The sequence below is a fragment of the Condylura cristata genome, unplaced genomic scaffold, assembly GCF_000260355.1.
Source record: "Condylura cristata isolate star-nosed mole 26May11 unplaced genomic scaffold, ConCri1.0 scaffold00025, whole genome shotgun sequence".
NCBI classification, from domain to species: domain Eukaryota; kingdom Metazoa; phylum Chordata; class Mammalia; order Eulipotyphla; family Talpidae; genus Condylura; species Condylura cristata.
Window position 1 is genome coordinate 20419385 of NW_004567126.1, and position 17981 is coordinate 20437365.

A 17981-nucleotide genomic window follows, 5' to 3' on the forward strand; every position below is an offset into this window, starting at 1 on the left:
TAGGACCTCTTTTCCCATTTGTCAGAGCTCTTTGGGGTCCCCTTCCTGTCCCCTCAGCTTGGCACAGGACAGAGTGTCCCTAAAAGCAGGCCCTGGGCCTCAGACCCTCAGGCCCGGTGTCACAGAGGTCTGACAGCCGTCAGGTGGACCTCAAGCACGGTCTGCGACTCAGACCCTCAGGCCTCAAGCACAGACACCTGCAGGGCCCGGTGGGGGCCGAGCAGGGCCCGTTACTTCTGCAGGAGGAGCCCCCCGGGACTGTGCTCGGTGCCCGCTGGCAGATTCCCCGAGTTACCCTTTCGCCCCCCAGCCTTTAACCAGAACGAGAAATATGCCATCCAGAGGGCAGGCGCACGTGGGTAAAGATGTCTCCTTCCCCGAATTTCCAAGGCCGCCAGCGGCCCAAAGCCAGCGAGGCACGGAGCCAGTTGGCCTCGCGTGTCTGGCTCAAGCTCCTCTGTCCGTCCGAGCAGGGGGACAGAGCGTACACCTCACGTGGTGCCTCCCTGACTGGGCCCTCTGACCCCCCTGCCCTACACAGTGCCCAGCCAGCCCCCCGAGAATGTCCGGGCCCTGTCCATCACGTCCGACGTGGCCGTCATCTCCTGGTCCGAACCCCCACGCAGCACCCTCAATGGCGTTCTCAAAGGCTACCGGGTCATCTTCTGGTCGCTCTACGTGGACGGCGGTGAGTGTGGGGAGCCCAGGCTGGTCCGGGGGCGGGAGGCACAGCGGGGTCTGTGTCCACGCTTCGTTAGAGCCGAGCATCCCCGAGGGACGTGCAGGGAACTGCAGCCCCCTCGGCGGACGTTGCCGCGGCCAGTGATGGAGGCCAGCGGTGGTGGCCTACAGGGTCACCCCTCGGCAGGGCGACACCAGCTGCTGCTAGACAGTAGTAGGTTTGCGAGGGGCTGAGGGCAGTGAGGCGCATTTGCTCTTCTAATGTAAGCTGATATTAGACCTCTCTGTCATATCTGCCAGGGCACCCGCAGGGAACAGTTGGCAGGATGGGCAATTACAGAGAGATGGGCAATTACAGAGTCCCTTAATGAAGGGACTATGTTTGTGGGGGGAGAGGAAATGGGGCTCGTGGGGCCAGCACCAGCAGGAAACAGTCACTGCTTAGGCGAGGAGGAACAGCAGGGTCCCCAAAAGCAGGTTCCCTTGGGGGGGGGTGTAGATGCCCCCCCTGCCCCGGGGCTTGGAGGACACAGACTGTAGAACTGGAGGAGGAACTGTCGCTGGGGAGAAGCCAGGACGGTGGCCCAGCCCTCGGGGCGTTCTCCTTCCCTGGGATGCAGCAGTCCTCACAGGCTGTGCGGCCCCCAGGCCCACCGAGACCCGGCCCAAGCCACAGGTCCGCGCCCCAGCATGGGGGTGTGCCCAAACACACTGCCCACAGGGGCAACTTTCCCTGCTCCACCTGGCTGGCACTGCCAGCAGGAGACTTGGAGCTTGGGGAGTGAGCGAGGAAGACCCCTGGTGCTCATGCTGGGAGCTGCCCACTGGACACAGCCTCACAGGTTTCTGCTCAGTCCGGCAGGGGTCACCCCGCCTTTCCAGAACTTGCTTCCTCTTTTTAAGCCGGTGGGCGTCCGAGCCCAGCCCCTTCCCCATGAGGCGGGCACGGCCCCTCTAGTCTCCAAAGACCACTCTTCGTGGGGCTTCTCTGGCTCCAGTGTACGCTGTTTTCTAACCTGCTGGGAAAGGAGGGTCCTGCTAAGGTTTCCCATCAAGACTTCATCCCCACCCTGAACGGATTCCCGTCAAGATGGGCATGGCCTTCTCTTCAGCTGGGCCCAGCAGACTGCTGCCCCCGGCCAAGCCCTCTGCCTCAGGCCCTGCCGCACTGAGGGCTGGGCTGGGCTTGCAGGCACCTTCCGTGACGCCCATCCTGGGCCAGCGTCTTTGTGGACAGCGGGAGAGCTGTCAGCTCAGGAAGCTGTCACGTTTCCTCCCCCTGAGACGCTGGCCCTCCCCTGGAGCCTCTCCCTACGCTCCTTCCAGAGGCTGCAGCACGTTCCCTGGCAGAGCTGGGATGGTGGTGCTGAGGCTGAGGAAGCCTGGCCCTTTTTGGCTGTGGCACCGCCCACCCTCCCCCCGCCACCCCCACTGAAGGCGTCCTCAGCGGTGGCGCGAAGGGAATGGGCTACCTAGGCCCTTCACTCCCGAAGGCCGGGACCAGGGGCAGCCCTGCGCAGGTGCCATCAACAGACTGCAGGTTGCTATACTGTGTCAGGAGCTCTGAGAGTCTGAGGAGGCACCAGGTGGCAGCTGAGAGTCCCGTGTCCAGTCCAGGCTACTCCTAGAGAGGGCATTGGGTGGACATTAGAATTACTGCTTGGAAAGATGGAGACACAGAGGTATCCTGAAGAATGAGTACCAAGTTGAAGTTGCTTTGGGGTCTTCTGGGGGCTGATGCCGTTCTCCTTGGGTGGGTTCCTTGGAAAGTGCTGTGACTGCAGGGCAGTGCCCCAAAACTGCCCCCATGGAGGTCGAAACAGCCTCCACCATGGAGCAGAGGCCTGAGTGAGCCCAGCGGAGTGGGCCAGACGGAAGCCAGGCTGGCAAAGGGGAGGGGCCAGCGGCCCAGGCTGGGGGCCGAGGACTGGGACCGCCCAGGTTGGGCTGCGCTCAGACCCGGGTCTCCTGCAGAGTGGGGCGAGATGCAGAACATCACCACCACGCGGGAGCGGGTGGAGCTGCGAGGCATGGAGAAGTTCACCAACTACAGCGTGCAGGTGCTGGCCTATACCCAGGCGGGCGACGGCGTGCGCAGCGGTGTGCTGTACATCCAGACCAAGGAGGACGGTGAGTCCGCCTGCCGGCCGGCGCCCACAACCCACAGTCAGTGCTGCCCTCGAGCCACCCTCTGCTCGCCCCGCGCCGGCAGACGGGGAGGGCACAGCACCTCCTTTTCTCCTGCCCTCTGATGACTGCAGGGCAGCTTTGAGGACGCTGGGCCCGGCCTCGGGAGGGCACGGTTCCGTGCCCATGAACATGGGCACATGGACTCGGACGCCAGACGAGGCCTCCCTTCCCACCCTGCCCCCAGGAAGGCGTCTTGTGGCAGCTGCACACACACACACACACACACACACACACACACACACACACACTGCTCCAGGTTCAGCCCAGTTTCCTCTGGATGCAGAGGGCTGGGTTTGGGGTCATCAGGGGCCTCACGTACACTCGGCCTTAGGTACCTGCCCGTCACCCTGCAGAGGTCCCAGCATAGGCAGGCCTGGACTCTAGTGTGCCGGGGGCTCTCAGGGAGGGAAGGGGCTGTGTCCCCGTTGGGGACGGTGGTCTCCAAGCCCCTCTTCATGGGGGTAGACTGGAGGGAAACACAGCTGAGCAGGTGAAGCTCAAGGGTGAGTGGCACAGTCAGGGCACCGGGCAGGCTGGGAGCTGAGGCAGCGCTGCCCGGCTGGAACCCCCACGGGCACCTCCCGAGCCGTGGGCAGCTCCTCCTACCTCAGCCCCTGCACCTTCTTCTCACCCCACCTCACCTCCCCACTCAGTGGACTCTGCACCAGGCGCCATTTTGTTGCCAGAGCTGCTCGCATGCAGATTGTTGGTGCTGCAGTGACCTCGGGGAAAACTGGCCATCACAGGCATTATGGCGTCTTTCCCATTCAGCCTCCATCTCTGCAAAGGCTGCAAAGCCCACAGGCTAGGTCCTACTGATACAACTGAGCAGAGGGCTGGAGGGGTCAGGAGAGTTGAAAAGGAGCAGCTGGGGCTGGAGTGATGATGGTCCCAGAATGTGGGAGCCCAGCTCAGCGTGGGCCCCCCACAACTCTCTCTAAGCCCCTCCTTTTCCCTCAGGCCCACCCTCTTGCCCTCCCTTCAGCTCAAAGCAATTAAATACTTACCTGCCTGCCTGCCTGCCCTCCTCTCCCTGTCATTAATCCTCCAATCGAGGGCCCCCGGGAGGGCTCCTGGCAGAGTTACCTGCTCTGGTGGGGATACCAGCAGCAATGGCCCTGGAGGCTGGCCTTGCAGGGCCTCAGGGCCACACGCACAGCCACCTCCCTGGCCTCTGATAATGAAGCGGGGGAGACTACTCATACCCTGTTCTGAGACAAAGCCTGAGCCATAAGCACCTCCACTGAGGTATCTGACCAAAGCACGGCCCTGCAAGTAAGCCGAGACCTTGGGGCACCGTCCCTCCCTGCAAAGAGCTCTCGCCCCGCCTCCTAGAAAGCCACACAGTGCCTTCAGGAGGACGCTGGGAAATGCCATGGAAGTGCATGCCCAGTCCTGTCATTTATTGGCAAGTCATTTAACCTTTCTGAGCCTCAGTTTCCCCATGGCAGAATGGGGATCGTGCTGCGTCATCAAGTTGCTATAAAACCTCCTATAAAATGTCCAGTGCTCGCCAGTGGTGACTGCTCTGTGGCTACTGAGATGCTGGCCATAAAATGACCACTTCCAGGGGCCCCAAGTGTCCCTGAAGCATCGGTGTCCCCAAAGGGTAGCCGAGACCAGAAAGAACCCACTGTCAGGTCTCATCCAGAACAGCCATCATCACTTATCTGTGAGGTGCTATCCTAAGCATGATTTAATCTGCCCACTTGATCTACGAAATCGTTATCACTTTGATATTAGAGGTGAGAAAACCGAGGTCTGAGAGCTAAAGCAACTTGCCGCAGGTCACTCAGCTAACAAGTGGCGAATCAGGGCTCTCTGGCCTCTGTGTCCTCAATATGTGGACAGTGTCAGGCAGGAAACTTTGGCTTTAAGTAATACAATATTTAAAAGAGAAAAAGTTTAAGCAAAGCACGCTTGTAGCAACACCGAGCAGGAAGTCTTGAGCAGGGCAGCCCCGGGTGGGTAACGCCTTGGCTCCCGGCTCTCTACTCTGCTGTCCTCTGCACATCAGCTGCTCCCCCCCGGGATTTCCAGGTGACTGCAGCTCCAGGCCTCACACCAGACAAGGCAGACTGCAGAGTAAGAGAGGAGGACTCTTGGCCCTCCCTGGTGGCACAGCGGGTTAAAGCACAGCACTAAGAAGCTAAAGACACTTCCACATGAGTTTGATCTCCGCCTGCCCTGGAGGTGACCACATGGCGCGGCAGACCTCTCCTGACCTGCCCGCTGCTCCCCTCAGCAATGTGCTTCATAGATTTGCCTGTTCTGCTCCCCACTCTGTCTCTGGTGAAGCCTCTCACCGCCCCTGAGCCTCTGGCCTGTACCCAGTTCTGTATGCACAAATAAAATAAATCTTTAAATAAAAGAAAAGAGAGAGGAGGACCCTCTTGGGAATGAAAGAAACCTCACTTCCCAGACACCCCCTCCTTTCCACTGGGCACAGTGGAGCAACGTGCCCCTTGCTACCAGTCCGCAAAAGGGAAATGAAATGGCCGTGGCTGACTTACCTCAGATATGACAATCCTCCGGTGTAGGTGATGGAGACAGCTTTTGCGTAGGGTGGAGGAGCTTGGGGACCCAAGCGAAGGAGAGACTGTTGGCCGGGAGCAGGAAGGAACAGCAGCGGGTGGGTAGCCGACAATCATGCCCACACACCAGTGCTGCTCCGACTCCAGGGTGATCACTCCAGTGACCACTCGCGGGCAGGTCCATCTTCCAGTCCTTGTTCTGCCATGGACCTTGGGCTACTGTCCTGAACTGAAGACACTGACTCTACAGAACTCCACCCCTTAGAATTTTGCATTTTTCTCCAAAGAAAAGCATGATCAAGGAACTTAGGACAAAGACAATAACAAGAGAAATGCACATAGGTGCATTGAAACTGCTTTCTTAAGTCCAACTCTCTCCATCTGAGCTAGGTTTCACGTTCATCTGCTACAAAGCCTCTTGCAGACCTTCGCCTCCCCTGTGGATATCAAGTCTCACCTCCTGAGCTCAGAGTGCAAAGTTGAATTGGATTGTAGACCACTTTAAAGATCGTTCACTCAGAAAAAGGCTCATCTAGTAACCTGTGAAGTGTGGGGGTGCTCATTGAGGATAGATTTGGGGACAAGGAATGGTGTTAGAGACCTGTTAGTCCTGTGGGCTTCTAAGAAAGCACTAGGCAGTGCAGAGGAGAGCATGTACCAGATGTGTGAGGGCGAAGGAAGAAGTGGGGACCAGTTAATAGGAACATTTCAGAGGAGCTCCACTCTAGTAATGGTGGATTAGATAACCCAAAGCCACTCTCCTTCCTGTGGCACATACCACAAAATCTGGAGATAAGTGTCTTTTTTTAAAGATTTATTTACTTGTGTATACAGAACTGGGGTACAGGCCAGAAGTGCAAGGGCAGTGAGAGGATTCACCAGAGACAGAGTGGGGAGCTGAACAGGCCAACTGGCGAAGTATACTGCTGAGGGGAGCAGTGATGAGACAGGAGAAGTCTGTTGTGCCATGTGGTCACCTCCCTGGCTGGGGATCGAACTCACACTGAAGCAGTTATGGCCAGCTTGATAGTACTTCGCTTTAACCCACTGTACTACTAGGGAGGGCACTGGATAGAATTTTTTTTTAAGATACCTTCTAGAGGGATCAGGCAGGGGCAGGAGAGAACCACAGAGCTAGGACCCAAAGGAGACTGGAGGCCCAGGAGATGAGCCTGGACTTTGGAACAGGTCTTCCCCTGGGGGATATTTGCAGAAGCTGGGGCAGTGGCGGAGAGCTGATCAACACTAGAAAGACGCGAACTGGTGGCCAGGGCATGCCAGGGTGTGTGTGGGCTTATCTGGTGAACACCCCTCCCTTTGATTTGAGAAGGATGGCTCTCTAGGGTTAAAGGTGAGCCAGAAGTGACCCCTCAGTTTCGATCATCTCAGTCCCAGCAGTGAGATCCAGGTGGCCCTAGGTTGGAAGTGCCCACGACTCCAGGTGCCTGTTGGAAGCAAACATGAATTTTCTCCTTAGGGAGATTATATTCTCTGAGGCCTCATATTATTTCTACAAACAACTTTGCCAATACTGTGTTTGGCACACAATGAAAAATAATAAGGACAAGTGAACAAAAGTCAACAGGAAAAAAACAGACAAAAAAAAAAAACCCACAGGTCTTAAACCTACAAGATCAAACATGGACTTGATCAAAATTATTCTTAACAAGATTGAATTTTTCAGAGAATAGGAAGCCAGCAAATGGAAAAATCTAGAAAGAACAACTACCAACACCTGAAATTAATAATGTAGTAGTTGGGTTTAATAACCAACTAGACATCACTTAAGAGATAACTGGTAAACTGAGAGAGCGGTCAGGAGGATATGACCAATGATCGGAAAGACAAATGAATCAAGAGCAAAAGATCAACTAAGACATAGAACAGAGATTTTCAGACTTTACTGTGCAGACAAGTCACTTGAGCGCCATGTTAAAATTCAGATTCTGATTTAGCAGGTCTAAGGTAGAACCTGAGATTTTGCAGGTCTAACATGTTCCCAGATAACACTGCTGCTGACCCATGGACAACATTCTGAATATCAACAAAGAAGATGTAAGAAGAACCTCAAAGAACAGGAGAAAGACACTGAGGCAGAAGATAAAATGTCTGGAAATTTTTCAAAACTAATGAAAGACATCAAACCACAAATGCAAGAAACTCTACAAACTCCACAGGCAGTAACTTAAAAAAGATCCAAAAACTCATCATAATACAGCTGCTAAAAAATAGAGACAAAGAGAAAAATCTGAAAAGCAACTGTAGGAGGGAAAGCTGATTTCCTTCAAAGGAGCAACAATCATAATGTCAGCTAACTTACTAAAAATAGTGAAAACAATATACTAGTTTGAAGGACGTGGAGGAAATAGTTATCAAAAATGCCTACCAAATCATAACTATCAATAGTTATGCCTACCAAAAATACTCCTTAAGGGTAAGATGAAATAAAGATATTCTCAGACAAGGAAAACCTGAATTTTCATCAACACACCTGCTCTAGAGGAATATTAAAAGGTGTTCCTCTTAGCTAGGAAAAATATGATCTTATGTGGAAGCTCAGTGATGCAGGAAGAAGGGCAATTAAATGGTGTCTATGTGAATAAATATGGATTAATTAACACTAGTGGATTAATATTGATTGCATAAAATAGTGATGACTCGTAATCTTGGGGAGGATCTAAAATATAGACAGAATTAATATATACAACAATGTCATATAAAACTGAGAGAGTCAATGAAAGTCCTAATCTCTTGCATTGTCTGAAAAGTGCCAATTAATGATAGTGAACTTTGCTGAGTGAAAGATTCATGTTGTTATCTGTTGAATACCCACTTAAAGTAGTGAAATGTTATATAACAGCTAAATTAATTGAGATCTGGGAAATAGAGTAATATTTTCTAAATGTTCAATCCATAAGAAGGCAGAAAAATGGGCCCTCCCTGGTTTAAAGCACAGCACTATGAAGCTAAAGCCACTTCAGCATGAGTTTGATCCCCAGCCCCGGAGGTGACCCACATGGTGCGGCAGACCCGCCCAGACCTCTCCTGACCCACCCACTGCTCCCCTCAGCAGTGTATTTCAGTTAATTTGCCTGTTCTGCTCCCCACTCTGTCTCTGGTGAATCATCTCACTGCCCCTGCACCTCTGGCCTGTACCCCAGTTCTGTATGCATAAATAAATAAATCCTTTAAAAAAAAGAGGCAGAGGCCCTCCCTGGTGGCGCAGCGGGTTAAAGCACAGCACTGAGAATCTGAAGCCACTTCCGCATGAGTTCGATTCCCGCCTGCCGCCTGCCCCGGAGGAGACCACATGGCGAGCCAGACCTCTCCTGACCCGCCCGCTGCTCCCCTCAGCAGTGTACTTTGTCGATCTGCCTGTTCTGCTCCCCACTCTGTCTCTGGTGAAGCCTCTCACCGCCCCTGAACCTCTGGCCTGTACCCCAGTTCTGTATGAATAAATAAATAAATCTTAAAAAAAAAAAAAAGAGGCAGAAAAGGAAGGAAAAAGAAAAACAAATAGATGTTACAATAGAAAGTGTTTTGGAATAAGCATTTACTGTATTAAATATGGTTTATATTATATGGCTTATATTTATAATATGTGGTTTAACATAGTAACCCCAAATATATCAGTAACTGTGTTAAAGACAAATTAACTATGTCTTAAAACTAACTAAAATTAACTAAAAGATAAAGGCCACTAAACTGGCTAGTAATGAAGCAAAACCCAAATATGTGCTATTTTTAGGAGAGATCTAAAACAAAGGGTTTCAGGTGCCCAGTGATGTAGTGGATATAGACAGACAGACAGATAGGATAGATAGGAGTTAGATAGATAGATAGACCGGCAGACAGATACACAATTATATAGACACACAGTGAACTACTACTCAGCTATAAAAAAGGATGAAATATTGCCACTTGCCTCATGGATAGAGCTGCCAGGGATTATGCTAAGTGAAATAAGTCCAGATAACATGACAAATGCCAGATGGTTTCAGTTCCTATGTGGAATAGTGAGAAACAAAGGAAAGCAACAGATAAAACTAATCTTAGTAATATGACGACAGAATTGAGGGTACTAGAGGGATGTTGGGGTGGAGAGCAGAGGAGGCAGGGGACCCAGTGGTCTATGGGGAAGGACTGTAGGTGCTTTGGAGGGGGTGGGTGGTGACATACATCGGAAGAGGTATGAACCTAAATCATACACAAAGCTGGAAACCAGTGTTACCTCAACAACAAATGTATGGAAAGGCTCAGCATAAAAGGATGGGAAAAGATAAAAGACATACCATGTCAAACTGGGTAAGAAAAAACTGGAACATTAATATCACACAGAGTATGCTATAAGACAAACAGCATTGCTAGAGATAAAAATGGACTCTGTATTACGATAAAAGATTCTGTTCACTAAATACAGGTAACACAGGTCTAAGTTCGGACGAACCTAATGACATAATCACTAGCCTATAAAACTGAAAGCCCACCGAACTGCAAGGACAAACGGACAAATCCACAATTATGATGGGAGATAAAAACGTACTTCTCAATAATTGGCAGGAGAGAAGGTATCAATAATGCAGTATGAATCCACCAGTGTTAATTAGTCCATATTTATCCACATAGTCACCGTGTAATTGTCCTTCTTCCTGCATCACTGACTTCCACACAAGACCATGGCCCCAGGCTGAACATGGACAGCCGGCACCCCACAACTGTAAAGAGACCTGGCACCCCACAACGGTAAATAAAGAGACCTGGCAGCGGTGGAGAGGTGGGGCGATGGCAGTGGAGGAGGGAGACAGGATGATTGCCAGCCCCAGGCTTCAGGACCCTTGAGGGATGATGATTCTGGATCTCCATATTCATTTAACCCAGAACTGTTGACTGCTTGTTAAATAGTTTTTTAAATGAGGCAGGTGCTGGAAGTTTCAAGTCAGGACAGGAAATGCAAAATCAATCCTGTACAAATTATTGAGTATCTTTTATACACTGGTGCTTTGTTTCCACTGGCACTAATTCTGCCTACAAGCCTTTGATATGGTCTAGTCTGCTCACTGTTTAGGTGGGGGAAACTGAGGCTCAGAGATGTCCAGTAAGTTGAGTAGGGTGCCATCACCACCCGGTCTCCAGTCTCCCAGGCAGAGCCAGAGTCCACATGAGCTGGCGTCTACTTGGGGTAGAATTACCAGCCCATTCAAAGGTAGACTTTTCCTCCTGAAAATAGTTTAGCCATCATCATTTGAGGGCAGTGCCGGGGAACTTGACGGGAAATAGCCGCCCACTGGCTGACCACCAGCCATGCCTGGATTCAGGAGGGGCAGCCTCAAGGAGCCCACAGGTCAAAGAGAACAGTAACCAGTGTTGTTGGCCGAAATACGCCTGTACTTAATGAAGGCATGCAGGGAGAGGCAGGGGGTAGTTCCGAATGTTAAGGTCAGGGGGATTTCTTCATGGATTCCGTTTCTTTCCTGTATATCCTAAGTCCTTGGTCAAACAGTTCTGCAGTTGGCCACTGTAACGCCTCCATCTCAGAGACTTTGTTCTAAACCTTTGTCCTCTCACCACTTTGCTGTGCTAGAACCTCCTCCTCCTTTAGACTGTAACTGTGGGTCACCTCCTCCAGAAAGCCCTCCCAGATTGCTCTGGCTTATCCTCCCCACCAAAGTCTGTGCTCCTCTCCTTTCTAAACTGACCTTGTCTTCTCCCTGCTCAGTTCCAGGTCCCCCTGCTGGCATCAAAGCTGTCCCTTCATCCGCCAGCAGCGTCGTCGTTTCTTGGCTCCCCCCCACCAAGCCCAATGGGGTGATCCGCAAGTACACCATCTTCTGCTCCAGCCCTGGATCTGGTCAGCCGGTAAGTGGGGTTCAGAGTGAAAGAATGAGGAGGACAGGAGGAAGGAAATAGCCAGCAGACCAGCTGCTTCCAGGCTATTCCCTGGGGCTACCTATGTCTGTGTTGCTACCTGAATTCATGGGTAAGAGTGGGCAGTGGTGCGTTCTTCTCCCAAGAGCAGCTGAAGCCATGCCCAGGGCCCATCTGGGACCAGTCCTCTACTCCAGGGGCTACAGGATTGTCACAAGCCCTGAGCTCCTTGGAGTCAGGATCAGAACCAGGCAGACTGGAAAAGGGGGCCAGGGCGCCTGTTGACTGGGGTCTGGTTGTGCCGGGGCCCCAAGAACTGAGTCCCTTCTCAGCAAGGTCATCTGGGTTCAGAGATGCCCCTGTAGCGCCCCCTGGGTGGCCTCCTTGGCACGGAACCAGCTGTACACTGGGGATAGGGGTCAGCCGGGAGAGGCAGGACATCTCTGCCTGGTGAGGTCCCCGCTGAGGAGGCTGCAATATGTACCCAAGCTCCGGAGAGAGGATGCGAACCCCAGGCTAGCTCTTGCCCTTCCACTGGGTGCTGAGAGGCTTTGAGGGCCATGGAGCGGGGAGAAGTTGATGGTTGTAAGCAGCAGTCATAGCACTCGTCGTCCTCTCTGCCTCTCTCCTGACCTCCAGCCCCTTGAACCACAGTTGTGCCAGGGGCAACTCCGGAACACCCTGTCCTAGTTGTGGGGACCAAGACACCCTTAGTCTGGGCAGGGGAGGCTAAGGGCACGCTCCGGACTGCGAGGTGGGTCCGGATGTGCTCAGGCGTGGGTAGCAAGCAGCAGGAGGAGGCCAGCTGCCTCCATCAGCAACTTGGAATCTGACAGCAGCCTGAGCATCTGCAGAGAAGCTTCTGGCAGCCAAGTAAGCTGCCTCACAATTGCTAGGTAATTGCGTCATCATCTCCTGCTCTGCTCGCTGCTTTCTGAATTATCCTGCAAGCAGGCTTGGCCCAGCCCCTGGCCAGAGACGAGAGTTCTCTTACCAGGGGGGAGCCCAGAAATGTCTTTCCAGCAGCTCAGTGCTTCTCTCTCGCCCTCACGGTCACTAACACAGGAGAGTACAGCTCTGGGAGGTCACAGGACACACTGGGCAGGCAGTGCCCAGGCCCAGACATCCAGACACCCCCCAGGAGACCCCTGTGCCCCTTCGGGTCCCACCCTCCCCTGCCAGGGCCCCACCTGCCTGACCCAGGGTTAGCGCTGCCTCTGTCTATTCTGCTACTGGAGTCAGACCCTTTGTCTGGCCTGTTTTCTCACCTTCGTTTTGCGTTGTGACTTTCACGCAGGGCGGTGTGCGTGCTTAGCGGTCACTCACGCTCACTGTGCATCGTTTTCAGTTGTGTGCGTCTGGCACAGTCTCTCATCCATCGTGCTTCCAAGGGCAGACGTGTGGGCCGTCTGTGCAGATGGTGCCCCCCGGAGGGTCTCACAGGTGTCTCTCGCTGCGGGCCGTTCCCCCTGGGCTTCCACCGGGGAGAGGAACTTGGGCGTCCTGGTCAGCAGGAGCGCCGTGGAGACGCCCGCCATTGTTGGCGGCTGTGCCAACTCCCCATCAGCATCCTCAGCCGCGTCTCTGCGCCTCCCCGCTCCCACCCCATGCGCCTCTCACATCCACTCCCCTTTATGAGAGGTCCGTCACCGTTCCGGACTTCCTCTGCTTGTCACCCTCGGCACCTGCTGGCCCTACACTGGTGGGCCCCTCACTCTCTGTCACACAGGGAAGGCAGAGGTGGGGTCAGCTTCCCCTCCCTGGTGCCCGGCAGGACCGGGCAGACGCGGGCAGCAGTGTCTCAGCTGGTAACTGTGCTTGGAACTTCGTGGTCCCTCAGGCCATGGCACATTCAAAAGTGAACCATTCACAGCCTGGGATGCGTGCGTGCGTGTATGTGAGTGTGTGTGTGTGAGTGAGTGGGTGGGTGCATGAGTGTGTTTGTGTGTCTGTGTGAGTGTGAGAATGTGTGTTCCTCAAAATAAACCAATTCAAGAAACATGCTCACTCCCAGCTAGTGCACGTTCAAGAATGAATCATTAGCAGCCTGGGGTGCGTGTGTGTATGTGAGAGAGTGTGGTGAGTGTGTGTCCTCAAGATAAATCAATTCAGGAAACATGCTCAATCCCAGCCAGTCTCAACCTGGGGAGGTCAGACTGCACTGAATCCTATTAGAAATCTTATCAAACATTTTAATACCTGTGTGATTTTTTTTCTCTGATTATCCAAATAAGGCAATTTTATTGTAGAAAACTCTGCAAATATATAAAGGAGTAGAGAGAAAAGTAAAACTTAGTCATACTTTCATGCCCTAAAGATAAAAACTAACAATGTGTTGGCTTATGGCCTTGCAGTCTTTGATGTGTACATATTTACAGAGTTTCTATGTAATACTAAAGTTAAATGTTACCTAGTGCTATGTAATCTGCATTTTCCATGTTGTAGGCACTTTGCTACACCATCAACTACACTTTTAAAACATGGTCTTGATCGCCTATGTGTACATGATCTATTTAACCAGTCCCGCATTCATCTAGATATAATCTGTTTCCAAATTTTCAATAATGCTTCATTCAACATTCTTCATATGATTTTTTTTATTATTTTCTTATAGTAAATTTAAGGATTCCTGGGTGACAAAGATTTTGCATGTTCTTAAGGTTTTCATGTACCTTTGCAAATTACCCTTCAAAAGGTTTGTACCAATTTTTCACCAGCATTGTAAGTGCAACCATGCTGATCCAAGAGATTATATTTCTTTCATTTTTGCCAGTAGGATGTTTGAGTTATATTTCTTTGAGATATTGTTATGTGTTGATTGGCTGGTTTTTCCTCTTGTCCAGCTGTCAAAGAATTCTTGTTCTTTGTCCAATTTTTATTTGGGTTGTTTGCGGGTTTTTTTCTTACTGACTGGTGAATATTCTTTATATGTTGAGAGTAATAACTGGTTTTGATCATCTGCAGATTCTGGGTGCTTTTCTTTGAACCCAGGCTCCCCAAGCACTCCTGAAATCACTTTCAAAAGCATACAACTGTATTCCCAAATAAAGTTTTAGTGGACTAATGGTACTATATATAAAGTTTTAGTGGACTAATGGTAATATATATATATATGTATGTATATATATATATATCTGTATATGTATATATATATACATACATATATATAGATGAAAGAAGCTTTAAGTAAACTTATGTCTCACTAATCTAAATATCCCTAAACAGATATTTGCCCGTATTCTTTGCTTGTCTTTTAACTCTATTTTTGATATACTGTATATAATTTGAATGTATCAGTCATGTCCATTTATGATTTTTTTAAAGATTTGTTTATTTATGCATATAGAACTGGGGTACATATATGCATATAGAACTGAGGTGCCGGGGCGGTGAGAGGATTTCCCAGAGACAGAGTGGGGAGCAGAACAGACTGACAGACAAAGTACACCGGTGAGGGGAGCAGCGGGCGGGTCAGGAGAGGTCTGGGGTGCCCTGTGGGTCACCTCTGGGGCGGGGATCGAACTCATGCGGAAGTGGCTTTAGCTTCTCAGTGCTGTGCTTTAACCGCTGCGCCACCAGGGAGGGCCCCATTTATGATTTTTGCCTTTATACCAAGACTAGGGAGACTTAGGTTTACCCAAAGCTGCTTTCGTATTTTCTTTTTACCTTTAATCCACTAAAACTTTATTTGGGAATACAGTTGTATGCTTTTGAAAGTGATCTCAGGAGTGCTTGGGGAGCCTGGGTTCAAAGAAAAGCACCCAGAATCTGCAAAACATCTAATAACTTAAAGAAAAAGCCAAACCTTCCCTGCCTTGTACAGACACAAATGTGCCCTTCAGTCCACACTGACACACAAGCAAGTGTCCAGCTTTTCCACATTCGACCTCCACCCTCAGAGAAACAAGCACCAGGAAGAGCATGTCCACATCACAAAAGCTTGCACGTCCCTTGCCTTATCTGCGCCTCACCGCAGCCACGCAGGGTGGGCAGAGCTGGGCGGCTGTCATGGTCGCAGGAGACAAAACTGAGAGCCTGTGGGTCACATGCCTAGTAAGAAGGGCTGGCAGGTGTGAGGCCCTTCACACTGCACCCCGCGCTCAGGCACAGATGTGAGCTGCACACAGAGTCCCCGGGCGAGTGACTGCCGGGGCTTCCCAGTATCAGGGCTCTGCAGGGCCACACCGACCTCCTGAGGTCAAGGCCAGACCAGGAGAAAGGCAGGAGGGGGAGTTCCCTGGGACTCTCTGTGTTCTTGGGGTGCCTGTACCTTCTCCCTAACAGTTCCCTGCAGACATCCTGGGACCACAAAGGATGCTTCTCCTGTCATAAGTCACTGGGCCCCTCAGCCCTCCTCTGGGCCACAGAGCACGTCCCTCAGTGACCCCATTTCTGCCTGGAGGTCTGTCCCTCTGCGCGTGCGTGCGTGAGTTTGCATGGCCAGCGTGTGTGAGCATGTGCCTGAGAGGGTGTGTGTGCAAGATCCCGCGACTGCAGAGATAACTAATTATTAGCTCCCTCTGGCCTCAGGGTCCCCCATCTGTTCTGGGGGCTGCTTCCCCTCCCTCGACTTCTGCCCTGATTTCAAAGAGGGCCTCGTGCTGTCCTCCTCTCCCTTCCCTTGGCTGACCAAAAAATAAAATAAAATGAAAGGCAACCCCATCCCGCCGGTAGCAGGGAAGAGGCTGACAGGAGGTCTGCAAACTAGCGCTTATCAAAAGCTGCTTCTCAAATTCATTTCAATATCTGAGCCTCTGGTTTCCAAGGCAACATAATCTTTTCATCAAAGCAACTGGTAAAACCACTGGGATCCGAGATTGTTTTGTTGGCAACTTGTCAAAACTGTCATTTGGTTAAAATTTTTTTATAGATTTCTATAACCCACAAATACATATAGTGATCTATAGCACTAATAATCATTAATAGAGTGTGGCCGGGCGCAGCTTTCACAGCCGCCTCTCCGCCCCTCCTCCCCCTCGGGTTTGCCACCTGCAGGAGGAAGGGGCAGTAATTAGATGACGGTGCTGGGAGGTGACTCCGAGAGGGAACAGGAGCCTGTCTACAGCCCCAATGAGGCAAATGCAGTAATTTAGCTTCTTCCGTGACTCTCCCTTTTCTGGGGTTTTCCTAGGACCCTCCCCTCCCTTCTCCCATCTCCGACTCCCTCTGCCTCTCCCCCCCCCCCAATCTCACATTCCCTGAGACCTGGACCATGGTCGGTCGCCATCACCTGGCTCAGAGAGCTAAACCGAGGCTGGCCCAGCGGCGTCCAGGGCCCATCCGCCAGCCCCCCCCCCCCCCCCATCCCCGGGCCAAGCCAGGCGCCCGCTCTGATCACGGTTGCTCGGTTGCTCTAGCCCGGGGAAAGGCAACCTGGGCAGCCTCTGCTTCCCAGCCCTCGGGCCCTCGTCGCTGAGCCCCGGCTCTGAGCAGGGGTGGAGGCTGCAGGCTGAGGGACTCGGGCCGCTTTGCCTCCCCGCAGGCTCCCAGCGAGTACGAGACCAGCCCGGAGCAGCTCTTCTACAGGATCGCACACCTGAACCGCGGGCAGCAGTACCTGCTGTGGGTGGCGGCCGTCACCTCCGCGGGCCGGGGCAACAGCAGCGAGAAGGTCACCATCGAGCCCGCCGGCAAGGGTGAGGAGCCGCAGGCCCGCAGTGAGCAGCGCCCCCTTCTGGAGTCCCGGTTCTCCCCACCGCTCAGTGGCCAGTCCGAGGAGCTGGCCAGTCGGCCTTCTTCCTGCAGTCTCGGAGCCTGGGCCTCTGCTGCCCCCTGACTCCCAGACAGCCTCACGACAGGACCCAGGCGCCCTGCTGCTGCCCCGTGGAGGTGCACCAGGCCCCCTCAAACTCTGCTCCAGAGTCCCAAGAAGAGCGCTCAGCCCCTGTCCACTGAAGAACCCTGAGCCCAGGGGCCAGTTCCCCCAAAGTGGGCGAGACGGGTATCCTACTCCCACAGAGTGGCGACATTGCCAAGAGCACCCCTCATTCCACAGCCTGGATCCCTTATTAGGCAGAAGGGATTCCACTAGTTGCTGACTCCTTGCATTAACAGACATAGGGGGTGTACCCGAACCCCAGTCCGTCAACAGACATTTAGAGTGTGTGTCCCAGGGAGGAGGCTCTGGGTTCATTCACTGGGTAAATGAGAGCATGCTGATCATTAAAGAGTGGTCCCTGAAACCCCTGACCTGGTCAGCTGTGTAGATGGGGGCACCGCACCCCCAGTTTTTAGGGGATGGCGGGTCAGAGGCTTCAATCCAAAGTCAGGACAGACCGCCACAGAGAGCTGCCAGGCTGCCCCGCGATGCCGTCCCGGGGCCCAGGACTGGCCACAGCGAGCCCACGGTTCAGGCGCTCCCTCCCGACGCTGGGTCTCCCCGGCCCACACTTGTGCCCCCAACCCTCCCACAGCCACGCAGTTCTGCAGCCCAGGGCCAGGTGCAAATTGGGGCGCCGTCTCAGCCAGCCACCCTCCGGGATGCCAAGCCTCCTTTGGTTCTGAGGGTACCTACCCTGCCCCCCACAAGCTCCGAGTCAGCTGCCAATCAAGGGCTGCCCCGCCCCACTAGCTCTCCCAGTGGGGCCTGTTGCCCAGTTTTACAGCTGAGCCCCGGGGGTGGGAGCAGCGTGGCCTGCAGTGGCCCTGAGTGGCGGGCTAGCCCTTTGGCTCCCAGGTGGACTCTTTCCACCAACCCCAACATTTCTCTCC

At 52.7% G+C, this 17981-nt stretch overlaps 1 protein-coding gene across 1 annotated transcript in view; it reads left to right on the plus strand.

Moving 5' to 3' along the window:
- DSCAML1 (Down syndrome cell adhesion molecule like 1) overlaps positions 1–17981 on the plus strand; it is a 299027-nt gene that overhangs the window by 268906 nt on the left and 12140 nt on the right. The window contains exons 18-21 of the mRNA XM_004689218.2: positions 542–688; positions 2656–2811; positions 11122–11261; positions 16753–16906. Coding sequence (XP_004689275.1) covers positions 542–688; positions 2656–2811; positions 11122–11261; positions 16753–16906 — 597 coding nt within the window. The remainder of the gene's footprint in view (positions 1–541; positions 689–2655; positions 2812–11121; positions 11262–16752; positions 16907–17981) is intronic.